The sequence below is a fragment of the Papio anubis genome, chromosome 5, assembly GCF_008728515.1.
Source record: "Papio anubis isolate 15944 chromosome 5, Panubis1.0, whole genome shotgun sequence".
NCBI lineage: Eukaryota > Metazoa > Chordata > Mammalia > Primates > Cercopithecidae > Papio > Papio anubis.
This window is the reverse complement of record NC_044980.1, coordinates 35,855,856-35,883,362: the sequence shown is the minus strand read 5'-3', so window position 1 is coordinate 35,883,362 and position 27,507 is coordinate 35,855,856. Positions and strand designations below refer to the sequence as shown.

At 34.9% G+C, this 27,507-nt stretch overlaps 1 protein-coding gene across 9 annotated transcripts in view; it reads right to left on the bottom strand.

Moving 5' to 3' along the window:
- Positions 1 to 27,507, bottom strand: part of NIPBL (NIPBL cohesin loading factor) — a 193,021-nt gene that overhangs the window by 16,891 nt on the left and 148,623 nt on the right. For all 9 annotated transcript variants that reach the window (XM_031666111.1, XM_021939290.2, XM_031666109.1 and 6 more), the window contains 13 exons: positions 27,295 to 27,393; positions 27,054 to 27,200; positions 24,760 to 24,894; positions 23,168 to 23,266; positions 22,084 to 22,137; positions 12,979 to 13,087; positions 10,757 to 10,893; positions 4,993 to 5,133; positions 4,744 to 4,837; positions 3,869 to 4,023; positions 3,270 to 3,360; positions 823 to 996; positions 203 to 393 (listed from right to left, as the gene is read on the bottom strand). In XM_031666111.1, coding sequence (XP_031521971.1) covers positions 203 to 393; positions 823 to 996; positions 3,270 to 3,360; positions 3,869 to 4,023; positions 4,744 to 4,837; positions 4,993 to 5,133; positions 10,757 to 10,893; positions 12,979 to 13,087; positions 22,084 to 22,137; positions 23,168 to 23,266; positions 24,760 to 24,894; positions 27,054 to 27,200; positions 27,295 to 27,393 — 1,626 coding nt within the window. The remainder of the gene's footprint in view (positions 1 to 202; positions 394 to 822; positions 997 to 3,269; positions 3,361 to 3,868; positions 4,024 to 4,743; positions 4,838 to 4,992; positions 5,134 to 10,756; positions 10,894 to 12,978; positions 13,088 to 22,083; positions 22,138 to 23,167; positions 23,267 to 24,759; positions 24,895 to 27,053; positions 27,201 to 27,294; positions 27,394 to 27,507) is intronic.

Below are 27,507 nucleotides of genomic sequence, written 5' to 3'. Positions count from 1 at the left end.
ACAGAGACAATATTATGAATATATGGGTATTTTGCAGTAGTCATAACCCAAGAGATGATCTAAAACTTCTAGATTCTTAAGAGTTTAGTACAAAGAAGAGTAAGAGGAACAAAGAACTACTTATTCTCTATAATCACAATGTATCAAATGACAACTAATCTGGCTCTTTTATTAAGTTGCTGCTGCCATAAAACATGCTTACCTGAACTGGATGAATAAGACCTTGATTTAGAGTCAATGCAATGACATTTAGGGCAAAGTGGCGTACACTTGACTGGGTGTGAAAAAATGCCTCAAGCACCTGTTTGAGATAAAGCTGCATGATGGAACTACTCATCCCTGAGGAAACATCACCCATTTCTTTCAAGTCTTCCTGTTTTGCAACTTTCTTCCCTACAAAAGAAAGCAAAGGATAAACACATATTAAGAGCACCTATACTAACTTTACTAAATATTTCAAAATTAGGCCATAAGCAAAATCACAAAACGTTATAGCTAGTGTTCTGGCTCAATGGTTCTTAATGTGTGTGTGTGTGTGTGTGTGTCTGCGTCTGTGTCAGAGGCCCCTTTGAGAACCCAATGAGAAGTATAATCTCTCTCCTCCCTCAAAATGTTAATGTTTACACACATACACAATTTTAAAACTATTTTAGAGAATTTAAGAATATGCTAAAGCCCAGTTATAGACCTCAGCATAAGGACTGCTATTTAACTGAATTTCTTCGTCTAACGTATCAGGAAATTTAGATATTTAGATCAAAGGAGATAAAGCCATTATAATATAACCATAGCTATGAAATTTAAAAATATATTTTCACTTACAGTCTCTATCTGCCTGCTGCATACGTGTATCTTCTTCTTGTAGGTAGGTCTGAAGGTTTTTTAACACTTGTATTTTTAAATTGACTGAGGAGTTCTTATCAGATAAAATATTATTATATAGATTCTTCACTTCTTGCTCGAACATTAGACTTGGATGCTGAATAAAGGCAAATCCTATGGGAGAGGGGAAAATCTCATCATATATTCACATTAAAATTAAAATTTAATAAATATGTTAATAAATTATATAAATGGCTCCTTATTTCAAAAAGTTAAAACTTAAAATGACTGGAAGAATATGCTGGTGGCCTTACCTAGAGAAGCATTAGAGCAGGTACTTCTTTCCCCATGAATTAAAAACAAGAAATTGCATTTCAAAGGAGAATTTCACACAAGAGGAAACCTTGAGGAGGGAGCAGGGCCTAGTGGCTAGGGGAGTGGATTAGGAGTCAGGAGTCTTGGGTTCTATTCCTGGCTCCACCACTGACTTGTAGTGTGACCTTGGGTGAGTCACATAATCTCTCTGTGCCTCAATTCTCCATCTGTAAAATGGGGATAATAATATTTACCACCCACCTACCTCACAGGGATGTTTTCAGGATTTAAGAAGTAATGTCTGCAAACATTTTTCAGATCCCCAGTAGAAGGTACTACATTGACATTATTTTTTTAAAAAAATTAAAATATATTCATTTGATGAAACAATATAATAAACCAGAGCAAAAAATATCTTCCACTTCTTTCTCATATGGCATTATAATAAGGCTACAATGCTGAATCCTATAACCACGGGTTAATAAGTAGCAATATATCATCCATGTTTATAATGTTTATTTGAGGAAAAAATGAAGATCTCTCATGACAGCAAGTATTATTGATAACAAACAACAAACTAAACTCAAAGCATAGAGTGATCAGATAACTAGCCCAAGGTCACTCAGGATAACTATGGCCCAGGCAAGATGTTTTTTATTAACTGGTCTAGAGGCAATATTTTCTGAATAGCGCTGCTTAAGTTAAAACTTCATCTTTTTGTACTCTGAAATACTTGTAACACTATTAGTTTTGCCACTCCATATAAATTATGTCCAGACTGAATATTTAAAGGTACACACTGGCTTGAAATTAATATTGCACCAATTTAACTCCTTAGTAAATGATATCTGAATTTTTACTCTATGTGCTACAAGTAATTTTCAAAAAGGGATAGAGGAGGAATAAAATGATAAGGTTTCAATTTATTTACAGATATCATAAACATGATTTAGTAAGTAACTTAGAATCTTTTCTTACTCATTTTTGTTCAAAAGACTAATATAAATAACTAGTCATACATATCAAAGTATGAACCTTAATCATAATACTAAAATAAAATTTCCAAATAAGTTATTAATCTCATTGGGTAGCTTTACGTGTATAGTCGTTGCTTAGTATCCATGGGGGATTGGCTCCAGAACCTCCCAGGGATACCAAAATCCGTGGTTTCTCAAGTCTCTGACATAAAATGGGGTAGCATTTGCATATAACCTATTCACATCCTCCCGTATACTTTAAATCATCTCTAGATTATTTATATCTAACACAATGTAAATGCTATGTAAATTGCTGTTGTACTATTTAGAGAATAATGACAAAAAAATCTGTACATATTTAGTATAGGTGTAATTGTTTTTTCTCAGTATTTTTGATTCTTGGTTAAATCCACAAATGTGAAACCCATGGATATGGAAGGCCAACCGTATCCGTACAAAAAAAAACAACAACAAAAACCAAAAACCTGGACAGACTGTTCTTGTATTTTTTTGAAGTGCATTCAATTCAGGTACTTTAATGCCATTCACCTCCTATTTCCTCATATTCTAATTCCTTCCTAGATATAAGCCACACAGACCTGCCTAACAATTGCAAAATATGTTTTTATTACATCAGTGCTTCCTGGAAAAATAATATAAAACATGTATATATCCAAATTGTTCCTCCTGGGTTGCTAACTTTTTGCTTTTATATAAATAAGTCAGTGTAGACTGATCATTGTTTTAACTAGATGTGGCAGCTTCCTGTAGTGACAAAGCCTTGCAATAAAAAAGAATAATTACAAAAATGCAAAAAGCACAGAAGTCTTCTACATTATTTTTCTTTATCAAATGGCTTTAATGAATGTTCTTCAGATACCCTATGGAGGAGGGGTAGAAGAAAGTATTGTTATCTCTATTTTACTAATGAAGAAACTGATAAAAAGACAAGTGGCTCGCTCAAGTTTACCCAGGAAGTCAATGGCCATAACAAGAATGGAACCCAGTTGTTTTAATCCCCAGATCTACATTCTATACACCAAATCCTACTAATAGAAACATATTAAAATAAACCAACAATTTAGATTCACAATATTTAAAAATGTGCTCTATCCCTCTCAAATAGCTACAATTTATAAAGAAATTTAGACTTACCTAGACCAATGATAGCTTTTGTTTGTACTTCTTCATCTGAATGTTTTGTAAAATACATCAATAGTTCAAGTACTTTATCTTTTATGTTAACCTAAGGGAAGGAAAACACATTAAAGTATTCATGAAGAGTAACTTAGATTAATTTTCAACTATAAAGGAAAAAAATACCTAAAGACAATGAGAATTTCTGTATGTGAACTTTATTAAAAAAAAAAAGTAACCAATTCCATTTATTTTAGAACAGTGGCATTCAAAGTATCAGTGTGTGACAAAGCAGCTTGTTTCGGAATGTGAATCAGTGTGTTCCCTTCATTGAAAAAAATTTTTAAAAAAAATCAGCTGTTGATGTCAACAGTGTGCCTACTGTTACAAAGCTGATATAACTTGTCAGAGAAATTTCATTATCTGGTTACACACCAGTAACAAAAAGTTCATGGATTAGCAGTCAGTCCGAGGACCATCCTTTGAGTAGCACTGTTTTCAGAATTTTCATTAAACCAGACTAATATTGCCTTCATCCTGGGTCATTACTGTTATTCTCAGATTACAGTGCCATATAGTTCTATGTTTTATAGCATTTTAAGTATTACTATCTTTACCTTGCTGTTGCCTTTAAAATCTTCCAGATCAAAATCAAAATGCCGACATAGTGCTCCAACAGTGAAAAGGGATCTAAGAAGTGCTGGTTTGTTTGTTAGAAGTGAAGTGTTATTTGGGTCCTCTTGGTGTTGACTTTTTAATTTTGAAATGGCACCTAATAAAGATAAGTAATATTTATAATATTTATCTTTGAATTACTCAGTTCAAGTAATTACTACTAATGAATCACAATTTTTTTTTTTTTTGAGATGGAGTCTCACTCTGTCACCCAGGCTGGAGTGCAGTGAGGTGATCTTAGCTCACTGCAACCTCCGCCTCCCGGGTTCAAGTGATTCTCCTGCCTTAGCTTCCCAAGTAGCTGGGATTACAGTTGTGTGCCACCATGCCTGGGACATTTTTGTATTTTTAGTAGAGAGACGGGGTTTCACCATGTTGGCCAGGCTGATCTCGAACTCCCAACCTCAGGTGATCCATCCGCCTTGGCCTCCCAAAGTGCTGGAATTACAGGTGTGAGCCACTGTGCCCGGCCAATTAATTTTTACTAATGGTTCTAAATATTAAATATGTCTAGAATTATGAGGGCGCTCTTTTAGAGTCTAAACTAATTAATGTAAGAAAATTTAAATTTTACTTTTCACAGTGTGCAAAAAATTTACCAACCTTTACTTATCAGGAGATAAATTTCTGAAGTAATCACAGTGGGTTCTTAAGGGAATACAAAAGACACCAGACAATATTGTTTCTGAGAGGACCACAGTGGATAATCACACCTCATAGTTTCCTTGATTCTAGCCTTTTATCAAATGCATTTAAAACGAGCTGACACACTGCAGGACCTAGCAGAATAATTTTAAAACCCTGGTACTGAACTTACCATAGTATCTATTGAAACAAGCCCACACAAATTTAAAATTTTGTGTCACTTTATTTACAACAGCCCCAAGACAGCTGACACAATGTTGCACTACCTAAAAGATATAGAAAATGTTTGTTTAGATAAAAGTTAAAAATATACTATTTTAAAAACTTAGCTTTTTACAAATATTTGCTTTAAAAATAATATTAATAAAATATATTATAACTTTACACTAATGAATAAAGAAATGGTAAACTGAGTGCTTACAGTCATGCCATATTTGATGATGAGCTTCATCAGATCTTCTTCAATAGTGGCAAGGAAAGTTTCACTTGGATGCTCCATCAGTGGTACAACTAGCTCTAGGATTTTTGCAACATTGCAAATAACCATGAAATCATTTTGTGTCTATAAGAATAAAAATAATGCTTTATGAATATCCAAAACCTTAAAAGAAACTATATACAGTTTTATGTATTTGTGGGCAGAAATAGGGCATTTTGCACGTAAAGGTCCAGTTAAAAAAAAAAAGTCTATTAGAGTTTTTTTTTCAAGATATGGAAGAAGAATCACCAGCATGTCAGGAATATGGACCAACAACTAACTTACCAAAATGTGACCTTGGGGTCACTTAATCACAATGTTAAAGTTATATTTTTTTTCCTAAAATGTAACACAAGTCAATTCTAAACAAGGGTATTTACGTATTGACAGCATTATACAAAGACTGGTACAGTTTTTACGATTAGTATTTTCCGAGCTGTGTATGTTAACCCAGTAGTTCTCAATCAGGAATAAGCTTCTTCCCCTGTATCCTGACACAGGAGTACTTGGCAGTGTCTGGAGACATTTTTGGTTGTCACAATGGGAGCCACTACTGGCATCTAGTGGCTACAGGCCAGGGATGCTGCTAAACAACCTGTAATGCACATAACAATCCTTGACAACAAAGAATAATCTAGTCCTGTCAATAGTGCTGAGGTTGAGAAACCCTGTGTTAAAATTTTCTGATAGATAAAAAAACATAGAATCCCAGAACTACGCAAAAGGCTTCTTTATTTTTAAGAAACAGTGTCTTGCTCAATTGCCCAGGTTGGAGTGCAGTGGCACAATCATAGCTCAATGCAATCCTGAATTCCTGAGCTTGAGCAATTTTCCTGACAGTCTCTCGAGTAGCTAGGACTACAGGTGCGTAACACTACACCCAGTTCATTTTTAAATTTTCTTTTTTTCTTTTTTTTGAGACGGAGTCTTGCTCTGTTGCCCAGGCTGGAGTGCAGTGGCACGATCTTGGCTCACTGCAACCCCTGCCTCCTGGGTTCAAGCAACTCCCTGCCTCAGCCACCCAAGTAGCTGAGATGACAGGTGCCCACCACCATGCCTGGCTAATTTTTGTATTTTTAGTAGAGATGGGGTTTCACCATCTTGGCCAGGCTGGTCTGGGACTCCTGACCTCGTCATCCACCTGCCTTGGCCTCCCAAAGTGCTGGGATTACAGGTGTGAGCCACTGCACCTGGCCTTAATTTTCATTTTTGTAGAGACAGGGTCTCACTATGTTGCCCAGGCTGGTTGTGAATTCCTGGCCTCAAGTGATCCTCCTGCCTTGGCCACCCAAAGCACTGGGATTACAGGTGTGAGCCACCATGCTCAGCCTAGGACTTCTTTAAATTTAAATGTGTATTTCTTTGATTAGAAAAAGTAGTAAGCATGTTTAAAAAAATAGGTAGAGACTTTTTAAAAAAAACCAAAAGGTAGAAAAGGATTTACAATAAAAAGTCTTGTTTCTATCTATCCTCCAGCCACCCAGTTCATTTCCCCAAAGGCAATCAGTTATGTGTGCGTGTGTGTGTGTGTGTGTGTGTGTGTGTGTGTTTGTGTGTGTGTTTGTGTAGTAAGGCTTTCAATGAATGTTTTTAATCTATTTTTTTTTTTTTTTTTGCTTTTCTTTTTTTTTAGACAAGAGTCTCACTCTGTCGTCCAGGCTGGAGTGCAGTGGTGTGATCTTGGCTCACTGCAACCTCCGCCTCCTGGGTTCAAGTGATTCTCCTGCCTCAGCCTCCAGAGTAGCTGGAGGTATGGAGGGAGAAGCATCAGCATGTCAGGAATATGGACCGACAACTAGCCCGCCACCACGCCCGGTTAAGTTTTGTATTTTTAGTAGAGATGGGGTTTCACCATATTGGCCAGGCTGGTCTTAAACTCCTCACTTTGTGATCTGCCTGCCTCAGCCTCCCAAAGTGCTGGGATTACAAGTGTGAGCCATCATGTCCAGCCTTAATCTAGTTTTTAAGCTACTAATCCTCATTGTTAGTAATGGATTACCGGCATTCATTTTGGACTTTTTGTTGAGACAGAGCCTCGTCCTGTTGTCCAGGCTGGAGGCAGTGGCGCAATCTCGGTTCACTGCAACCTCCGCCCCCCAGGTTCAAGCGATTCTCCTGCTTTAGTCTTCCGAGTAGTTGGGACTACAGGTGCGCACCACCATGCTTGGCTAATTTTTGTATTTTTAGTAGAGACAGGGTTTCACCATGCTGGCCAGGCTGGTCTTGAACTCCTGACCTCGTGATCCGCCCACCTCAGCCTCCCAGAGTGCTGGGATTACAGGCGTGAGCCACCGCGCCCAGCCCATTTTGGACTGTTTGAGCTCATTAACACACTAGTTAAAAACATTCCCACCACTTGGCTTGTAGGAGTATTAATTAAAAAAAAAAAAAAAAAAAAAAAGAAATTCCCACATCATATTCATCCTTCCTTTTAAGATCCCCACAGGATTAAAAAGAAAACATAAATTCTTTTTAAGTAACAGAAATCCTGCTGTTTCCTGTAATGAGTTAAAGTGGGTCTAGGGGTAGAAGAATTTTTGTTGGGTAAGATAAATTCATTTGAGAACCAGTGCCAGCATTTTACCTGAAAAAAAAAAAATGTAGTGGCTGGGCACAGTGGCTCATGCCTATAATCCCAGCTCTTTGGGAGGCCAAGGTGCACAGATTACTTGAGGCCAGGAGTTCAAGACCACCCTGGTCAGCATGGCAAAACCCTGTCTCTACTGAAAATACAAAAATTAGCTGGGTGTGGTGGTGCACACCTGTAAAATCCCAGCTACTCGGGTGGCTGAGGCATGAGAATCGCTTGAACCTGGGAGGCGAAGGTTGCAGTGAGCCAAAATTGCAGGATTGTACTCCAGCCTGGGCAACAGAGCAAGACTGTGTGGTTAAAAACAAAACAAAAAACAAAAAACAGTAGGCCGGGCGTGGTGGCTCATGCCTGTAATCCCTGCACTTTGGGAGGCCAAGGCGGGGTAGATCAACAAGGTCTGCAGTTCAAGACCAGTCGGGCCAACATAGTGAAACCCCATCTCTACTAAAAATACAAAAAATTAGCCAGGTGTGGTGGTGTGCACCTGTAATCCCGGCTACTTGGGAGACTGAGGAAAGAGAATCGCTTGAAGCCAGGAGGTGGAGGTTGCAGTGAGCCAAGACTGCACATTGCACTCCAGCCTGGGTGACAGTGTGAGCCTCAATCTCAAAAAAAAGTAGCATTTTCTGAACCTTCCCTTAACATACTGGCCTGGAAAATCAACTAAAAGAAATACCTTAAATTCCAGAAGAAAAATTTAAAGAAAGACGGAAACTATTAAGTAAAAGAGCAACAGAATAGAACAGGGAAAAGTATTTGTAATAAATATACTATAAGATGGCTTAATATCTAAAATATTAAAATTATTTAAAGAGTTCTCCTAAAAAAAGGCCTACAATTCAAAGGTAAAATGGACGAATGATATGAAAATGATATAAATAGTGAATTAACAGAAAAGCAAGCCCAACTGGTCAGTACCATGAAAAGATGCTCAAACTTCTTTGCAGTCAGGGAAGGAAACTGAAGCAATAATGAATTATTCCTTTCCACCTGTTAGACTGGCAAAGAGTACTAAAATAATGACAATGATTGTCACATACAGCTTTCCAAAAGGTTGTATAAAACCCATCCACTGCAAAATGGCAAGATCAATTAAAAATGAAAACCAAAATAACCTTGTTTCAACCTAGCAAGTCCACTCCTCAGCAACTGTTCCAACAAAATAAAGGCATCAGTACTTAAAGGTATTTAAATTGGAATGTTTATTTAAACATTGTTTGTAGTGGTGATCAAAAGGAAATATGTAAACACCTGCCAAATAGGGAAATGATTAAATAAATCATAGGACATCCATAAAATGGATAATATACAGCCATCTAAAACAAGGAATTAGATGTATACCAGGTAATATGAGATTACCAAATATGCCTAACAAATATCTATATAATATGATTCAATTTTTACAAAACCCGGTCAACCATTTATATATACCTGTGTGTTCACAACTATAAAAGTATGTTAAGGACACTATAAGACGTTTATTCTGAAGGGAAGATGAATAAAGATGGAGATAGGACATAAAAACAAAAACAAAAAACACAAAACGTTAAAAAAAAAGTTTACCATGTATGAGATACTCTTATTTATATAAAACTTAATATTTGTGTACATACATACATAAAAGATGTACAAGACATTTTAAAAGTGATTTTGTTTTAAAAAATTACTGGTTCAAAATCATGCAAGGACGATTTATAATATAAATAATAAATAACAGGTTTCCTTATAGGCCAGATTCTACTGGTAGACATGGGGCTGAATTCTAGCTTTGGGACTGGTTAGCTATGTGACATTGGGCCAGTTATTGATATTCTTTAAGTTTTAGTTTCCTTATCTGTAAAACTGAGATCATAATAGTACTTACTTCACAAAGTAAATGAGATAAAATATATGTAAAATTTTCACAGTGCTTGGTACTTTGCTAAAAAATTATTAGCTATTATTATTAGCCACAATATTAACCAATTTATTTCTGGATCTAACAGAAACCCTAAAGATAGAATTAGTGTCTCAGAAGTAAATGCATGTTGTTTTTAGGTATTTATTATCCTTTACTACTCTCCTCAGTTCTTAAAGTTTTCTCAGGAAGTCCTGAGGTTTTCACCTAGAGCTTGCAATTTAGATCATCAAAAAAACTGCCCATAGCAGCAAAACAAATGTAGTAAAGTTAAAATTAGCTCCTTAGGAACATTAGGATCATAGCATGTGAGAAGCCTTTTATATTTGTTAAGTTTTAAGAGTATTTTAAAATTTTGCATTTTTAGCAGTTTACTTATACTCTTTAAGCTTCAGTTTCCTTATCTGTAAAATAGAGATAATAGTACGTACTTCATAAAGTAAATGAGATTATATATGTAAACCACATAACTCACTATGCTGTCATATATACTTTAAAATCTTTATTTGCTAGATAATTTTACTTAAGCAATGTCTTACTACTCACACCATATTTTAGAAAAACATAGAGTATGTTAATACCAACAGCCTAACATCTCTGGTATGATATTATAGATTTTCCATATTTAATATTGTTCTATTATAAAAATAAAATATATTTATAAAATATAAATAAATTAAAAAAGACTGTATGAAAAATATAAAGCATAACAACAACTTCCTTAGGTGCCATAAATGGACCTCTGTTAGAGGCTATTGGCTCTCAATTTTGGAGAATGACCGAGGTTGACTGTTGTTCCTCAATAATGTGCATTAGATGGGAAGTAATGTTAGTCTTTGTGTGCTTCGAGCAATGTTATCGATTTTTATATTTATTATATTATAAACGACAGATATGTTCAGGACCCAAAAGATAGTAAATTTCTCAAAGACAGGAACTCTGCTTCATTCATTCTGAGATCTTAACAATAGCTATAACATTTAGTAAGCATTTACTGAGGGTTTGGCTTGAGAAGTTTACAGCAAAATGGAACCTGAACTTTATTTATAATATGTCAGACCTGATGTTTATAGATCACTTGCTACAAATAGAACATATATCTAAGTAAATGACACAATTGATCTGTCAGTGAGAATGTGGTTGACGCATGTGAATTCTAAATTTAAAGCACTTAATGTTTTATGTAAGACACAAGAATAAGACAGCTCTATACTTACACTACATTTAGTGGTAAGGTATGGTTGCATAGTCATTGCATGTTTAACCATGAGCTGGGGTCTTATTTTGCTGAATAAGAACAAAGTGGTTATGCAAGCTACCAATCTTCCAGAATTCACACCTTTATTGTCAGAATCTGGAAAAACAAACAGAGAAATAAGACACTAAAATATGACAAGGTAGTGGAAATTATACAGAATATTATTTAAATTAGTTAATATTATCCCCTAAATAGGTCCAGTATAGTCCTCAATATAATGAATTAGTAGTTCTTATGACACTAGACTTTCTCCATCTCATTTTTTTTTTGGTATAGAAATCACATACTCTCAAGATAAAGAACAAGAGGCCATGCTCTCTATAAAAGGCAAGTTTTATACTAATGGAAATTGGGAAGTTTAGGGATGGGCTTTTGGGAATACATGTGGTATTGGTTATATCTAAAATCAATGGGCTGGGTGTGATGGCTCACACCTGTAATCCCAGCACTTTGGGAGGCCATCACAGGAAAAAGGCTTGAGTCTAGGAATTTAGATCAGCTTGGACAACACGGGAAAACCCCAGCTCTACAGAAAAATAAAAAATTTAGCCTGGTGTGGTGATGTGCACTTGTAGTCTCAGTTACTCGGGAGGCCGAGGTGGGAGGATTGCTTCAGCCCAGGAGTTCTAGGTTGCAGTGAGCTATGATTACACCACTACAACCCAGCCTGGGTGACAGAGTGAGACCCTCTCTTTAAAAAAAAAAAAAAAAAAAAAAAAAAAAAGGAAGTGAATGTGGGGAAAAAAAGCTAGCAATTTAGCTGAGGTGAAACTGTTTAAGGGTACTGGGAAAAAAAGAGATGATGCTGTGGTAGAAGAATGTTAAAAAATGGGAGCAACAAACAGAAATTGGAACAATGCTGTAAGACAGCTCTAAACAAAATGCTGTTCAGGTGGGAAGAAAATGTTGCTAATTAGGAAATACACTGGTTCTTAGGAAACAAATTTTTAGAGGAAATTAGCAACTTTTTAACATTAAGGGACATCAGTATCACCCCTAAATTCCAGGATGGGGAAAAATAAAAAATCAGAACAAGGGGAAAAAAAAAAGAGGTACACATGGGAAAAAAAAAAAGACTGCATAAAAAATATAAAGCATATCAACAATTTCCGTAGGTGCCATAAATGGACAGCTGTTAGAGGTTACTGGCTCCCAATTTTGGAGAACAACTGAACCTGACGTTGTTCCTCATTAATGTGCGTTAGATGGGAAGTAATGCTAGTCTTTGTGTGCTTCAAGCAATGGGTATCTATCTATCCATCTATCTATCTATATATTTGTTTGAGACGGAGTCTCGCTCTGTTGCCCAGGCTGGAGTGTAGCGGCGCGATCTTGGCTCACTGCAAGCTCCGCCTCCTGGGTACATGCCATTCTCCTGCCTCAGCCTCCCAAGTAGCTGGGACTACAGGCGCCCACCACCACGCCAGGCTAATTTTTTTGTATTTTCAGTAGAGATGGGGTTTCACCGTGTTAGCCAGGATGGTTTTGATCTCCTGACCTCATGATCCATCCACCTTGGCCTCCCGAAGTGTTGGGATTACAGGGGTGAGCCACCGTGCCTGGACCAATTTTTATATTTCTTAAGTAATCATTTATTTATAATTGATTAAAAATTTAAGATTTGTGATTGGTAAATAACATGAGAGGGAATATAAAATATTAAGTACTTAATTTGTGATTTTAAACATTTTAATAAATTTATAGCTCAAGACTAAGCAAACTTTATGTAACAAATATAAATAATAAATATTAGGAATGTAATACAAATCTTTAAAAAACATTTTTTATAATAGCTAAAACAATTTCATTTTGAGAGATAATTTTATATGACTTAGAAGATACCAGTTTTGTGATGAGTATCATTACCTAGACACATATTAGCCCCTGGATTTTTACTCCTATTCAATGACATCTAAAATTATAATATGCTATTAAAAGATATGTGGAAGAGGTGAGGCCCACGCTTTTATTACAATGCTCTAGATAATCTTAGTCAATCATAACAATATAATCTAGGATACAACATCAAACAGATATCTATAAAACAAAAATGTATTTCATTTAAAAGTGAAGTAATCATTAGCCAAGCAGAGCCAGAGGGAAAAATGAGAAATGTGCTCAAAATATTTAAAAAATCTTATAAAATCAACTAAAGATCAATATATATATAAAATGTCTTACCAGCTAGAGATTCCTCATATTTAAGAATGTGCTCAACTAGGTTATCAACAAGTTGAGTACAAGCTTTCTTCACAGGTTTATATGAGGAATCCTCTTCGGACTTCAACAACTATACATATATATATACAAAAAAAAAATCCCGGTATAATTATTCACTAGGCAATAATAAGATAAACACATTAAAAGTGTCCATAAGTAATATACTTTTCAATTTGTCATTAACAATTTAGTACTCAAAGTGCAAATTAATAAAACAAAAATATATATGTTTAAAAATATAAACCAGTAATTTACCAATACTTTCAATTTTACTACAAAGTACTTAAATTGCTGTGTAAGACCTAAGGTAAGATGTGAAAGATGCAGAAAAGATGAACTTCCCTTTCTCCCTATTCCAATAAAAAACATAGTATCACACAATACTAGCTGAATTATTTTAAATAATTAATAACTGCATCTGAATTGCATCTTAAAAGGCAATTATAAAACATAAGGGTAGATTTCTGCATTATCCTTTGCAAAATCACAAACAATGCTAGAAAAGTGTTATGAATAATGAGATGAGGATAGAGATCATTCTAAATATAGCTAAAAAGTAAAACCAATCGAATCTTTCATAATCAAAGGTCAACAGAAGAGTCATAAGGTATATATGTTTCGCTAAGAAAAGCTAGCTAATATAATTCTGAGGATATTGAAGGAATCTAAATGTGTATTTGATTTCTGTGAAGAGTTCCACTGCTGTTAAATATAACTTTCTCTGCAATAATGGAAATGTTCTATATCCTTGCTGTCCAATATGGTTTCCAAGAGTCACATGCAGCTATTAAGCACTTGCAATGTACCTACTGTGATTGAGGAATTAAAATAAAATAAAATAAAAATTGAAATTAACATTTAAAAAAATGCATGTGGCTTATAGCTGGGCACAAGCTTGGGCAGCACAAGCTGAAACTTTCCCTATAAGATACATAAATGATTAAAACAACTGACAGCAACCAGAGTAACATAACACACACACTGCCCCTTTTCCTCCAATTTAAAGAAATAAAGCAGACAGCTTCAATGTACTAGGTTTCAACTATGAACTGCAAATTCTTCCTGCCCCATTCTCCAATTTCCTTAAAGCAGCTATTAATATCACATTCTAGTTTGATCTTTTCTGAGACAGGGTCTCATTGTCACTCAGGCTGGAGTGCAGTGGCACAATCAAAGCTCACTGCAGCCTTGACCTCCCGAGCTCAGTCTCCCATACAGCTGGGACCACAGGCGTGAGAAAACACGCCTGGGCTTATTTTTGTATAGTTTGTAGAGATGGGGTTCTCTAAGTTGCCCAAGCTGGTCTTAAACTCTTGGGCTCAAGTGATCCACCTCCCTCAGTCTCCCAAAGTGCTGGGATTATAGGCATGAGCCACCACGCCAGGCCTAGCTTGGTCTTTTATTCAATGGCAGGAGTAGAAAACTACCCTCTCTCATCCTTGGTATTCCTTTTTCATTTCCAAGGCTTCAGGTACACACAAAAGAATTAACCATAAATTTTGATTCATGACACACCATTGCCACTTGTATATGCCCTTTTAATTTACTAATAAATAATGGCATAATTTGAATCCAAATCAAGAACAAGAATAATTTTAATATCTCATATCTCCCAATGTGCTCCTTCCCTTATCCCATTTTCCTGTTTCACATGTAAGGTAACCGCTATCAGAAAATTTATCATCTCCTTGTTTTTTAAAAAAGTATAAGCTGTATGCTATTTATAGTTTTCTTTGATTTTCCACTTTCTAAAAAGGTAGTATACTTGATGTAGTCTTCTGAGATTTGCTTTTTTCACTCAACATTATGCCACTATGATCTAGGTTGTTGCATACAGCTGTATTTTACTGATTTTTCACTGCTGTACTGATTTTTCACTGCTGTACAACACCCCACTGTCTGCCTATATCTTAATTCATTTATCCACTCTTTTGTAGATAGGTTAATCCCAATTTTAGTACAACTAAGCATTCTTGTATATGCCTCCTGATGCAAATATGCAAGATTCTTTTGTGTGTATATATACTTGAAGTCGAACTGCTGGGTCATTGGATATATGCATTGTTCAATTTCACAAGATAATGCTTTTATGAGATAATTTTATGAAATCGTTGTTTTTCAAAGTGGCTGTAATATTTTCTCAATTATCATCTGTATTAAGAGACACTATCTGATCCCTCTTTCCCATCACTTGTGATGGTCTGACTTCTCTATTTTTGTCAATAAAATGGTATAGAAAGTGGTATTGATTTGTATTTCTTACTTTACTAATGGGGTTGAACACAGTATAGGCCCTATATGCTATTTTCTCCATGAAATGCCTATTAATGAACTTTACCTATTTTTCTACTGGGACTCTTGACTTGTAATGGTTTTGTAGGAGAGGAGTTCTTATGTATTTATTCTTGGTATTAATTGTTGATTACATATGTGCCAAATATCTTTTCCCATTTTGTGACTTGTATTTTCACTTCAATCTTTTAAGGTTAATGGTTTTTGTGACTTGTTTAAGACATCCTTTCCTACCCAGAGACCAAAAATATATTCAGGCTGGGCATGGCGGTGCATGCTTGTAGTCCCAGCTACTCAAGAGGCTGAGGTAGAAGGATCACTTGGGCCTAGGAGTTTGAGTCCAGCCTGGGCAACACAGCAAGACCACGCCATTAAAAAAAAAAAAAAAAAAAAAATATATATATATATATATATACATATATTTTATTTTATATATATTTTATTTTGTGTTTATACAAAATAAAATATGTACTCAGCAATAAATATAAAATATAAAAATAAAAATATGTAACTCCATTACATATATATAATTAAAAAAATTTTTTCTCCTATATTTTATTCTAAAATTTTAAAGTTCTCCTTTAATCTATATGGAGTTGATTTTTCAGTTGAAGTAGGTTTCTCTTTTTTTTTTATTAATTCTTATGGACAGTCAAATAGCCTAACTCCATTTACTAAACAGTCTATCTTGTCTCCATCATCTGCAGTGCCACCTCCGTTTTATAGCAAGCATATTCTATTTGTGTAAGCCTGTTTTCTGGGCTCTCTATCCTGTTCCATTGTTCTATTTAGTACTGATCTACTTATTACTGCTGTTGATTATGTAATGTATCTTTGAAAACAAGTCCCGATATTTTGTAAGGCAAGTCAGTGTTCCAGCTTTTGCAGAAATTATTTTTATCTTTTCTCTGCTTTTCCATATACATTTCACAATCACCTTGATATATTTAAATTTTTTTATTCATGATTTTGAAGAAAGCTCACAGTTTCCCATTTTGCATTATTTTCATTTTAGGTTTTATAGTTTTATCTGTCAGATTAAGGAATTTACATTTTATCCTCATTTATTACAAGTAATCATTCAAGGATATTGAATTTTATCAAAATTTTTTCTTGCCCACTCTGAAATGATTTCTTCTACTTTAATGTTAACCTACACACATATATTAGCCATGCACTCATAATATAAAAGAACTAATCAAAGTGCATAAAATTTTTTTAAAGTATAATTTAGTTTGCTCATTTAAAAAATACCTTTTAAAGGTACCAACATTCCCAGTGATATAGGTACATTTTTACACCATCTTAATATTTTATTATGAAAAACTTCAGCCATACAAAAGAGTTGAAAAAAGTTTTATCATGAACATTCTCTAACCACCATCATCTAGATTCTACCATTAAAAACATTTTTTGTGTGTGAGACAGGGTCTCACTCTATTCCCCAGAAGAAAGTGCAGTTGCATAATCACAGTTCACTGCACCCTAAAAATCCCAGGCTCAAGTGATCCTCCTGCCTCTGCCTCCCAAGTAGCTGGATCTACAGGCACAGGCCACAATGCTCAGCTAATTTTATTTATTTATGTTTTTTAGCGATGGGGTCTCAGTATGTTGTCCAGGCTGGTCTAAAACTCCAGGCTTCAAATGATCCTCCTGCCTCAACCTTCTGAGAGGCTGGGATTCCGGGTGCAAGCTACTGAGCCTGGCTCCAGGATCCTGCCTTTAAGACTTCATTCTGCTGGGATGAACACACACACACACGTGTGTATACATGTATGCATATGCATACACACACACCTATATCCATTTTACTTCCAACGCATTTCAAAGTAAACTGGAGACTTCAGTATACTACCCATTTTTTCCTTGAGATAAAAAGTACATGCAATAAAATGCACAAATTTTTAGTGTATATTTGCTCAGTTTTGTCAAATGCATTTACCATTGTAATTCAAGTTCACCAAGATACAGAGCAGTTGTTCTCAATCTTTAACTTATATCTGAATCATCTGGAGAGAGACTGTTAAAATACAGAATTATGGGCTCCACCCTCAGAGTTACTGATGAATTAAGTCTGGAGTAGGGCCTGAGAATTTGCATTTCTAATAAATCCCCAGGTAATGCTGGTAACTTTTAGAACCACTGATAGAGACGACTACTATCATCCCTGAAAGTTCCCTCATGTCCTTTCCCAGTCAATCCCCAGCTCCCTGCAGCCACTCTTCTGATTTTTTCCAGTATAGATTAGCTTTACCTCTCCTAGAATTTTGTATAAATGGAATTATAGTATGTACTCTTCTATGTAAGGCTTCTTTTACTCTGCACAATGTTTTCATTATTTATCTATGTTGTTGTATGTTTTGATAGTCTGTTCCTTTTTGATGTGGAATACTATTAAATTGTATGGAATCATCATAGTTTATCCATTCACTGGTTGATAGAGATAAAATATTTCATTGTAAACTCAGAAAGATCTTGCTCTGGATTACAAAAGACAGGAACAGATGAAACATGGGTAACCCTTAACTGTTTTTCATTGCCTGTATTTTCCTTACAAACTAAAAAAGGGTCAGTCTCAGATCATAAGTAAGTAAAATGAATGGCATTGTAAAATCTATTTTTGTGTACCCATCACAGGGCTATGGATGTGTTTTTTGAAGAAGACTGTCATGAAGAGCTACTCAATTTATGGTAGTGGTTTAAACTAACTGGAGTACATTTTAGAAACAAAAAAAATGTGAGGACCTTCATGACAGAAGTTATTCTTCCACATCCTACTGAAAAATGCCAAAAAACTATGAATTGTTAAAGGTTATAAAGGAATGATAGCGCCATACATTTAAAAATGATACACTGGCCGGGCACGGTGGCTTGCACCTGTAATCTCAGCACTTTGGGAGGCCAAGGCGGGCAGATCACCTGAGGTCAGGAGTTCAAGACCAGCCTGGTCAACATGGTGAAACCCCGTCTCTACTAATACAAAAAAAGTAGCCGGGCGTGGTGGTGGGTGCCTGTAATTCCAGCTACTCAGGAGGCTGAGGCAAGAGAATTGCTTAAACCCAGGAGGCGGAGGTTGCAGTGAGCGGAGATCACACCACTGCATTCCACCCTGGGCGACAAGACTGAAACTCTGCCTCAAAAACAAAAACAAAAACAAAAAAGATATACTAAGCTTGAGTAATACAGTGACATCCTGTCTCAAAAAAAAAAAAAAAAAAGAAGCAAAAGAGGCTAAACATGGTAGGGCATGCCTGTGGTTCCAGCTAAATGGGAGGCTGAGGACAAAGGACTGCTTGAGCCAGGGACGTTGAGGTCACAGTGGGCCATGATGGTGCCACTGCACTCCAGCCTGCATGACAGAGCAAGACTCTGTTTCCAAAAAAAAAAAAAAAAAGATATACTAACATAATTATTTAGACAAGGAACAGAGTTTAGTACATGTGGGAATTTGAAGCTATTTCAGTAGTACTTCAAGTTTCCCTAGAAAAACATATTCAATAATTGGGGAGAGTCAATGATCTACAAAAAACAATCAAGAACAACAAAACCCCCAAAACCTAATCCAAAAATAAAAATTAGAAATATCTGAAATTGGACTGAATGCAATGCATGTAATGTGCTCATGTAAAAACAGTAAGCATGTCAATTATTCCGGACTCAAGAATTTGTAATAACTACACCAGTCCATTCTTTATATCCTTCCTAGCTTCTCTTAACATTTATGCATACGTTATAATTGCTCAGAGGAGTTATGTTTCTGTCATATATATATGTGTGTGTGTATATATATATATATTTAAGTTTGCTTTCTTTCACTAAAGCAAACTCTGCTAGTATAAGGAAATATATCACAAAGTTACAGTATCATTGGTAAACTAAGTTGTTGGCAGAAACTAAAGTAGGAAAGCAAAGAATAGGGAGCATCAATAGGATGGATAAACCAACTTACTAACTAAATAAATGGGACTAGAGAATAAAGATACAAAGAATGTACAAGTAAAACTATCATTGCTAAGAGATTATAAAAATGGTCATGTCCCTTCTGCTTCTAATTTGCTAATACAGGAGGATATTCTTTTAGATTCTTTTTAGTAATCCTAAATAGTGACATTTCTGATAGTTACACTGAATTCTTACTTGATCATTTATAATAACTATCAAATGAAATATATGATTTAGAGCCTTTTAGAAATCATGATGTACCTTTTGGGATGGCTGACATAAACTTAACTAAGGTGGTCATAAGGCTCTGTGATATAGAGCTAATTATTTGATTTAGGAAAGAAATGATGCCAAATATATCATGTAAAAATATGAAATGAAAAATGATTTAAGAAGACAGTCTAAGATTTACACATTGAAAACACCATGAAGGTTTTTTAAAACAGATATCTTAAGAAAGTAATGTACTACTTTTACCACCACACCAAAATGGCTAAAGTTTTTTAAAAAAGACTGACAATAATGAGAATTGGTGAGGATGTGGAGCAGCTGGAACTTTCACACACTGATAGTGGAAATGAAAAATGGTTTAGTAATTTTGGAAAAACATTTTGGCAGTTTCTCACTCACCATATGACCCTGTAATCACATTCCTAGGAATTTACCCAAGATAAATGAAAACATACAACTGCATAAAACCTTACACACCAATATTCACAGCAGCATTATTCATAACACCCCCAAACTGGAAAGAACCCAAAAGTCCACAAAATGGTGAATAATGAAATTATGATATATCCATGCCATTGAAACTACTCAGCAATAAAAAGGTATATTAATATATTAGCAACAAGAATGAATCAACATTCTAAGTTTAAAAAGTCAAACACAAGATTGCATACTGTATGATTCCATTGATATGAACTTCTAAAAAGGTACAATTTTAGTGACAAAAAGTAGATCAATAGTTTTCTAGGGCCAGGAAGAGAGGATCAACTGCAAAAAGGCATGAGGAAGTTTTTTAGGGTAATATCCTGTATGTTCATTGTGTTGGAGGTTACATGACTGTATATCACCACTTAAATTCATCGAAGATCAATCACTGAAAATGGGACAACTAGACATGTGCTTCCTGCTGTGATGCAATAATATTCACCACCACCTATGAGGTATTTGTCTCCCAGATTAAAAATTGAACTTTAATCATATTAAGCCTCTAGATTTCACTAAGAGTTTACTTGAAAACTGCTGGATGGAGGAACAACTTAAATGACACCAGAAAAAAAGTGACCTATTAAATCCAGAATGTGGGAGATTCTACAGAAAAACATACAAGCGGCATGAGAAAAGGGAGATAAGGGGCAAACTATTATAAGAGACTTAAGAGTATATCAACCAAAGCAACTGCAAACCAACTATAAAAATACATTTTTGAGACAGGAAAATATGAACACTGAATAGGTATTAGTTATGGAATAATGCATTACTATTTTGATATAAATGATAATATTCTTTTTCTTTTTTTTAAAGTCATTATCTGCTAGAGATAGACAGATGCTAAAGTATCTATGAGTGAGATAATATAAAGTTTGGCATTTGTTTTAAAAGTATTACAGGCTGGGCATGGTGGCTCATGTCTGTAATCTCAGCACTTGGGGAGGCCGAGGTGGGTAGATCACCTGAGGTCAGGAGTTTGAGACCAGCCTGGCCAACACGGCGAAACTTCATCTCTACTAAAAATACAAAAATTAGCTGGGTGTGGTGGCAAGTGCCTGTACCCCAGCTACTTGGGAGGCTGAGGTAGGAGAATCCCTTGAACTTGGGAGGTGGAGGTTGCAGTGAGCTGGCTGAGATGGTGCCACTGCACTCCAGTTTGGGCGACAGAGTGAGATTCCGTCTCCCCCCAAAAAAAAAAAAAGAAAAAAAGGATTACGGAAAACAAAAGAAGAAAGAAAGAAAAGGAGAAAACCAGATAGGGGAAGGATAGCTATAACAAGACTGGGAAAATGCTGACAATTTTTGAAGCGGGTGATGGATATTTCTGCCTATGTGAAATTTTCTAAAATAAAAAATTTAACAACTCACAGGGAGACAAACATTTCCTTTTATGAAACTTAAAAAAACCACTAGTTGTGGTTTGACTCTGTACTACTAAAGGAAATTCTATGCATAACATACTAAATCATGTAATTATATTTTTAATGCAATATATTGATACATTTATAAATCTTGCATCTATTAGGTACAGAGATTAAAGAAAAAAATTATCTGGAAAGAAAGTAAGATAGAATTTTAGTTAATGATTCAGAAAACTTACTTCTATAATAGGCAACTGAAGGCCAGGTGCAGTGTGGCTCATGCCTATAATCCCAGCACTTTGGGAGGCCGAGGCAGGCAGATCACCTGAGGTCAGGAGTTTGAGACCAGCGTGGCCAACATGGTGAAACCCCGTCTCTACTAAAAATACAAAAATTAGCCGGGCGTGGTGGCGGACACCTGTAATCCTAGCTACTCTGGAGTCTGAGGCAGGAGAACTGCTTGAACCCAGGAGGTGGAGGTTGAAGTGAACCAAGATTATGCCACTGCACTCCAGCCTGGGTGACAGTGAGAGAGCGAGACTCCATCTCAAAAAACAAACAAACAAACAAACAAACAAAAAAACTAGGCAGCTGAATTAGAGAAATTAACAAAATCATCCAGCCTAACACATTGAAATAAATTTTCCCTACCAAAAGAACTCAAAAGGTTCTTTTAAATCATAGTCAAACAAAACAAAACAAAACAAAATAACCTATTAAATTTTATGTTACCAGGAGTCAAAAGAACACTCACATTTTGAAGGAGTTGCTCAAACCAGTCATATCCAGTATCTCTGCATGCTGCAACCTAAGGGGTGATGAAAAGTATCAAAGTTAGAAATATATTTAAAAATCTGAATAACATACACTTTTGTTATGCTTTAGCCTGAAACATGTTTCAATTCTCTCAATTCAAAAGCTTATTTTTAAATGAAACTATTTTTTCAGTAACACAACCATTTACCAATGTTATAGAACTTTATTCTAAAAATACCTTGGAAAACACTGAAGAAATTAGTTAAATATATTGAAGTTTAATATGGCACCAAATGTTTAAAGTGGCACAAGTTTAAAATGGCACAATAACTTGAACTACAGTCTGTGAGAAAAATCTGTAATATCTTAAACATTAAGAACAAAAATATTTGTTTCTTATTACCCTTCTAGATGGCACATTTTAAAGACATCAATAGAAATTTAGAAGATGACGTAATTGAATATACAGAATTTCTTTTCTTTTCTTTTTTTTTTTTGAGGTATCTTGCTATTATATTGCCCAGGCTGGAGTGTAGCGCCTATTCACAGGCATGATTACAGTATACTGCAGCTTTGAACTCCTGGTTCAAGGATCTCCTGATCCCCCGTCTCAGACTCCTGGGCAGCTGGGATTATAGGCATATGCCACTGTGACTGGCAAAAATTTCTTATATTAAAAACACAAAATGTATAGCTTATGCATAATAAAAAAATTTAGCTAATCTATATTCATAATTTCTGAAAAAAGTAGGCATTACTATCTTTGCAGATTATTACCCTTGGGCGATTGTATCTGTTCTTCCATTTCTCCTTTCCCTCCCTGTTTTTAATTGCTGGAGGAATAGGAAAATCTCAGTATCAGTGTTTACATCAATTAATGCCAAGAAGTAGGGCTATATGGAAACGTCAACGACATGTTACTTGCATCCCTTGAGCATCTCCAGAAATATAAAGTAAAGGCAGCAGTACGAAATGTCAAGATTAATGAAATATCTCATTATTGTCTCTTCCTTCATAAGACATGTAGGCCTCAATTAGGTCTGGATCAACAGTGACCACACCCTTGTTCCAGTCCTTCTTACCACATCGGTAATGTTTAAAATTTTCCTTGTCATTGCTTCTTTGTCATTGTGTGGAGTTGGAGTAAACCAGAGTTTCTGGAATGTTTCATTTACTAATTTCTAGAAGAAAGAGAAATTTCAAATTAACTAATTATAACAAATATGGCAATTTCACAATTCCAAATTATCATTAGGCCCAACACAAAGCTATAAATAACTAATCAAAACAGAAATTGCCAGGAATTTCTGGTATTAATTTCCTCAGTTTTTTCTAAAACTACCAATTTCTCAAAACTATAAAATTTTTCAATTTGGTGAAGATTTTAAACAATACGAATGGGTGATACTATCCCTAGCCTGGAACTTCTTCATACTATACATTCAAATGTTTATGATCAAACTAAAAAATATATTTACTGCTTTTGGAGAAGAAGTTGTTACAGTGTTTGCTAAACTTAAAAAAAGGAACAATTATATATATTATTACATATAAATGTAAATTTACTAACGAATTTAGGACTAAAATTTTTATGTATACATAACAGCTGTACACATTTATGAAGTATATTTGACCTTTTGATACAAGCATACAATGTATAATGATCAAATCAGGGTAACTGGGGTATCCATTACCTCAAGCATTTATCATTTCTTTGTGTTAGGAACATTCCATTTCCACTCTTCTAGTTATTTTGAAATGTATAATAAATTATTGTTAACTATAGTCACCCTATTGTGCTACTGAACACCAAATTTTATTCCTTCTAGGTGTATTTTTGATAACCGTGAACCAACCCCTCTTTATTCAACCCCTCACAACCCTTCCCTCCCTCTGCTAACCATCATTCTATTCTTTATCACTATGAGACAAATTTTTTTAAAGTTTCCACATATGAGTGAAAATATGTGCTATTTTCTGTGTCTGGCTTATTTCACTTAACATAATGAAACAAAGTATCTAATAATTTAGAAAAGTAAAAACATAACATTTGAAAATTAAAATAATCCATGAGAAACCTTTGAATATAATGCAATCTCTATAATAACAATCAATAAGTCAATTAACACACACATGCACATTTTTTGAGATGGAGTCTCACTCTGTTGCCCAGGCAGGAGTGCAGCAGCAAGATTATAGCTCACTGCAGCCTTGAATTCCTGGGCTCAAGTAATCTTCCTGTGTCAGTCTCTAGTGTAGCTGGAACTACAAGCATGCTCTACTATGTTTGGCGAAATTTTTAAAAATTATTTTCATTATTTTATTTTTTATAGAAATAGGATTCTTACTATGTTGCCCAGGCTGATCTTCAACTCCTGGCCTCAAGCCATTCTCCTGCCTTGGCCTCCCAAAGTGCTGGGATTATAGGCATGAGCTACTATGGCCAGTCTTAAATAGATATTACCATTGTGGAACTGGTTGGTTAAGATCAGATTATAATAATTAAAATAAAAATCTAGAAACAAAAAAGTATTAAAGTATTTTTCTTAAGTTTATAAACTAAAAACGATTCACTGTAAAGTTTTTGGATATATTTAAAATCAACATTTAGGTGCAATAAACATTTAACTTATTTTAAACATTAATGAAAAATAAATTTAAAAGTCAACATTACCTTAATGCCCTCTTCATCATTGACTCTGCGAATCATTTTTACACACATTTCTGTGATTTTTGGAAATGTTGGCTGTTCAATACAAATGTCTCTGAGAATCTTTATTACTCTTTTCCTGACACTGATACCAGTATCCTAGAAACAGAAAGGTATTTTTAAGTGTCAGAAAAATTGAGATGCCTTGTGTGTGAAATTAGAAAATACGTATCCACACGCAGTATGTTCGCTATTTGTTAACATGATAAACACATTTGACATATTTGCTCTTTACATGCTTTCTTACTGCTACTATAAATGTGTTATTATATTGTCTTTACTTTTAAAGTATGATATCTAATATATAGAAACATATTTTATAGTTAAGCCCTGGACACAAGACTAGAAGTATACGCTTGTAAAAATTAAATGAGAAAACAAACATAAGCTTTAATATAGTGTCTGGCACTTAAACAGCACACGAAGTATCACTTATAAAGTGACTTCATAAAAATGTTTAACCTGAATCTAATCAAACCTTTGGCATTATCTTATGGTTATTTCTTTTTTTTTTTGAGACGGAGTTTTGCTCTTGTCGCCCAGGCTGGGGTACAATGGTGCGATCTCAGCTCACTGCAACCTCTGCCTCCCAGGCTCAAGTGATTCTCCTGCCTCAGCCTCCCAGGTAGCTGGGATTACAGGCGCATACCACCATGCCTACCTAATTTTTGTATTTTTAGTAGAAACAGTGTTTCACCATGTTGGCCAGGCTGGTCTCAAACTCCTGATCTTTGATGATCCACCTGCCTCAGCCTCCCAAAGAGCTGGGATTACAGGCATGAGGCACTGCGCCTGGCCTATCTTATGGTTTGTAAGAGATACAAAACACAAGTTAAATTAAACAAAGCATGGGAAAGTAACAAAGGATCAGGCCTTTTTAACCAGTCAATGTCATATGGGAAGTATGTAAAAAAGAAAAAAAAAAAAGAATATAGTCTTCAATTTTAAGACATGACCCCCAAATGCAACATATTACCTTTGACTGAGTTCTGATTATTAAAAAAGGAGAATGAAAAAACATTTTTAGGACATCGGAGGATCTAAGAACTAGTATTCAGATGATAATAGAGAGTGTTAATTTGGGTGAGATAATGGTTTTGTTTATATAGCACAGTATCATTTTTTTGGTGATTCAAACTGAAGTGTTCACAAGAAAAGCAGTAAAAAATATTTGACTTAAAATAATTTAGCAGAAAGTACAGATGAAGTATGGAGGTAGGTACAAGGGTGTTCACTGTACTATTTTTCCTTAACAAACTTTCATATTTGGAGTTTTAAAAATAAAAAGCATCAGACATGTAGTGTGCAAAATTATTAATCTCCATTATGTGATTTTAGCAATTCCCAAAATATTTTAGGATATTTTACTAGGGTTACCAATACCAGGGTTCATTAGATATTTGGGAATCCTGTGATGGAAGCCCTAAGAAGGAAAAAAAATTTTCCAGCCTTTCTCTAAATTATTTGTTTCTTAACCAAGATTTATGCCTAGTTGAAGCTAAAAATTACTCTCTACTTCTGTCACACAATGTTCTGGTACTAGGCCAAGGGTGACAAAATAAACTCTTGTCATTGAGATAATACTTGATTTTGTGCACTAGTACATCTATGTTGAGTAAGTCAATATGCCTGCAGTGGGTAGTGTGGAGATTCCACAGATATTTCCTAATGCCAATGTTTCCTTTTATTTTTCAGAAAGATGCTTCAGAGCCAGAGAATTCCATGATGTATGCAGAACTTCTTAAGTTTGCTCTTAAACCTCAAAGAACTTTTGGGCTTAACTTGTAGGTATCTGAGCTCATCATTACTCAGCTTTAAGGAAACAAGAAGATGCACATAAGGGATCCAAAAATATTGTCAGATACCAACGTTCTGTACTTGTCTCTCACTGAAATAATTCTTCTTGTTTATATATATACATACATACATATATACAAAAAATCACTCTAGATTCTTGTTCAAAAACATTTAACTATCCCATGTGGTTCCTATCATCTACTCATTGTAAACTGGCATAATTAAAAAGAAATAGCAACTGAAAAAAGGAATCCAATTATTACCAATGATTTGTTTTATGATACTGCAAGGGCTATTCTTGAAAATATGCACTTGTTTAGAAAGTGGCAATAATTCATAAATTAGACAATATAAATATATAATTGGTACATTTATTTTTCTAGCTTAACACTTTAAAACAAAACATGATACTTGAACGGCAAAATTATATTCATGAATCATTATAAAAATGACAAACATACCAATATTCTTTCAATCAGCATATCATAATACTGTTCAGCAAGCTGAGGTCGACAAAGGACAAATCGACCTAGTAATTCTACTGCTGCTTCTCGGACACTAGTCGAATTATCCATCAATCGTCCATGAACACCTCGTTGCATATCAAGCTAAAGAAAAATGAAGAAAAAAAAGCAATTTATACCTAAATAGAGTGAATATTCCAATTTGAATAGAAAAGAAAGAATCATTTTTGTTCTTTACCCTTGCTAGAATACTGGGGTCTACAGCAACAACCTCAGACAAACACTTCATGGCTTTTGTTCGAACAGCAATTGCATTTTCACCAAGAACTCGTAAGATCTGCCAAGCAAACATTGACATTTTCGTAAATTTTAGAATACATAAAATATAATTTAAAATAGTACGAAAACATGCAAAAGAAAACAAATCTATTATTTACCTCTCTTTAATCTG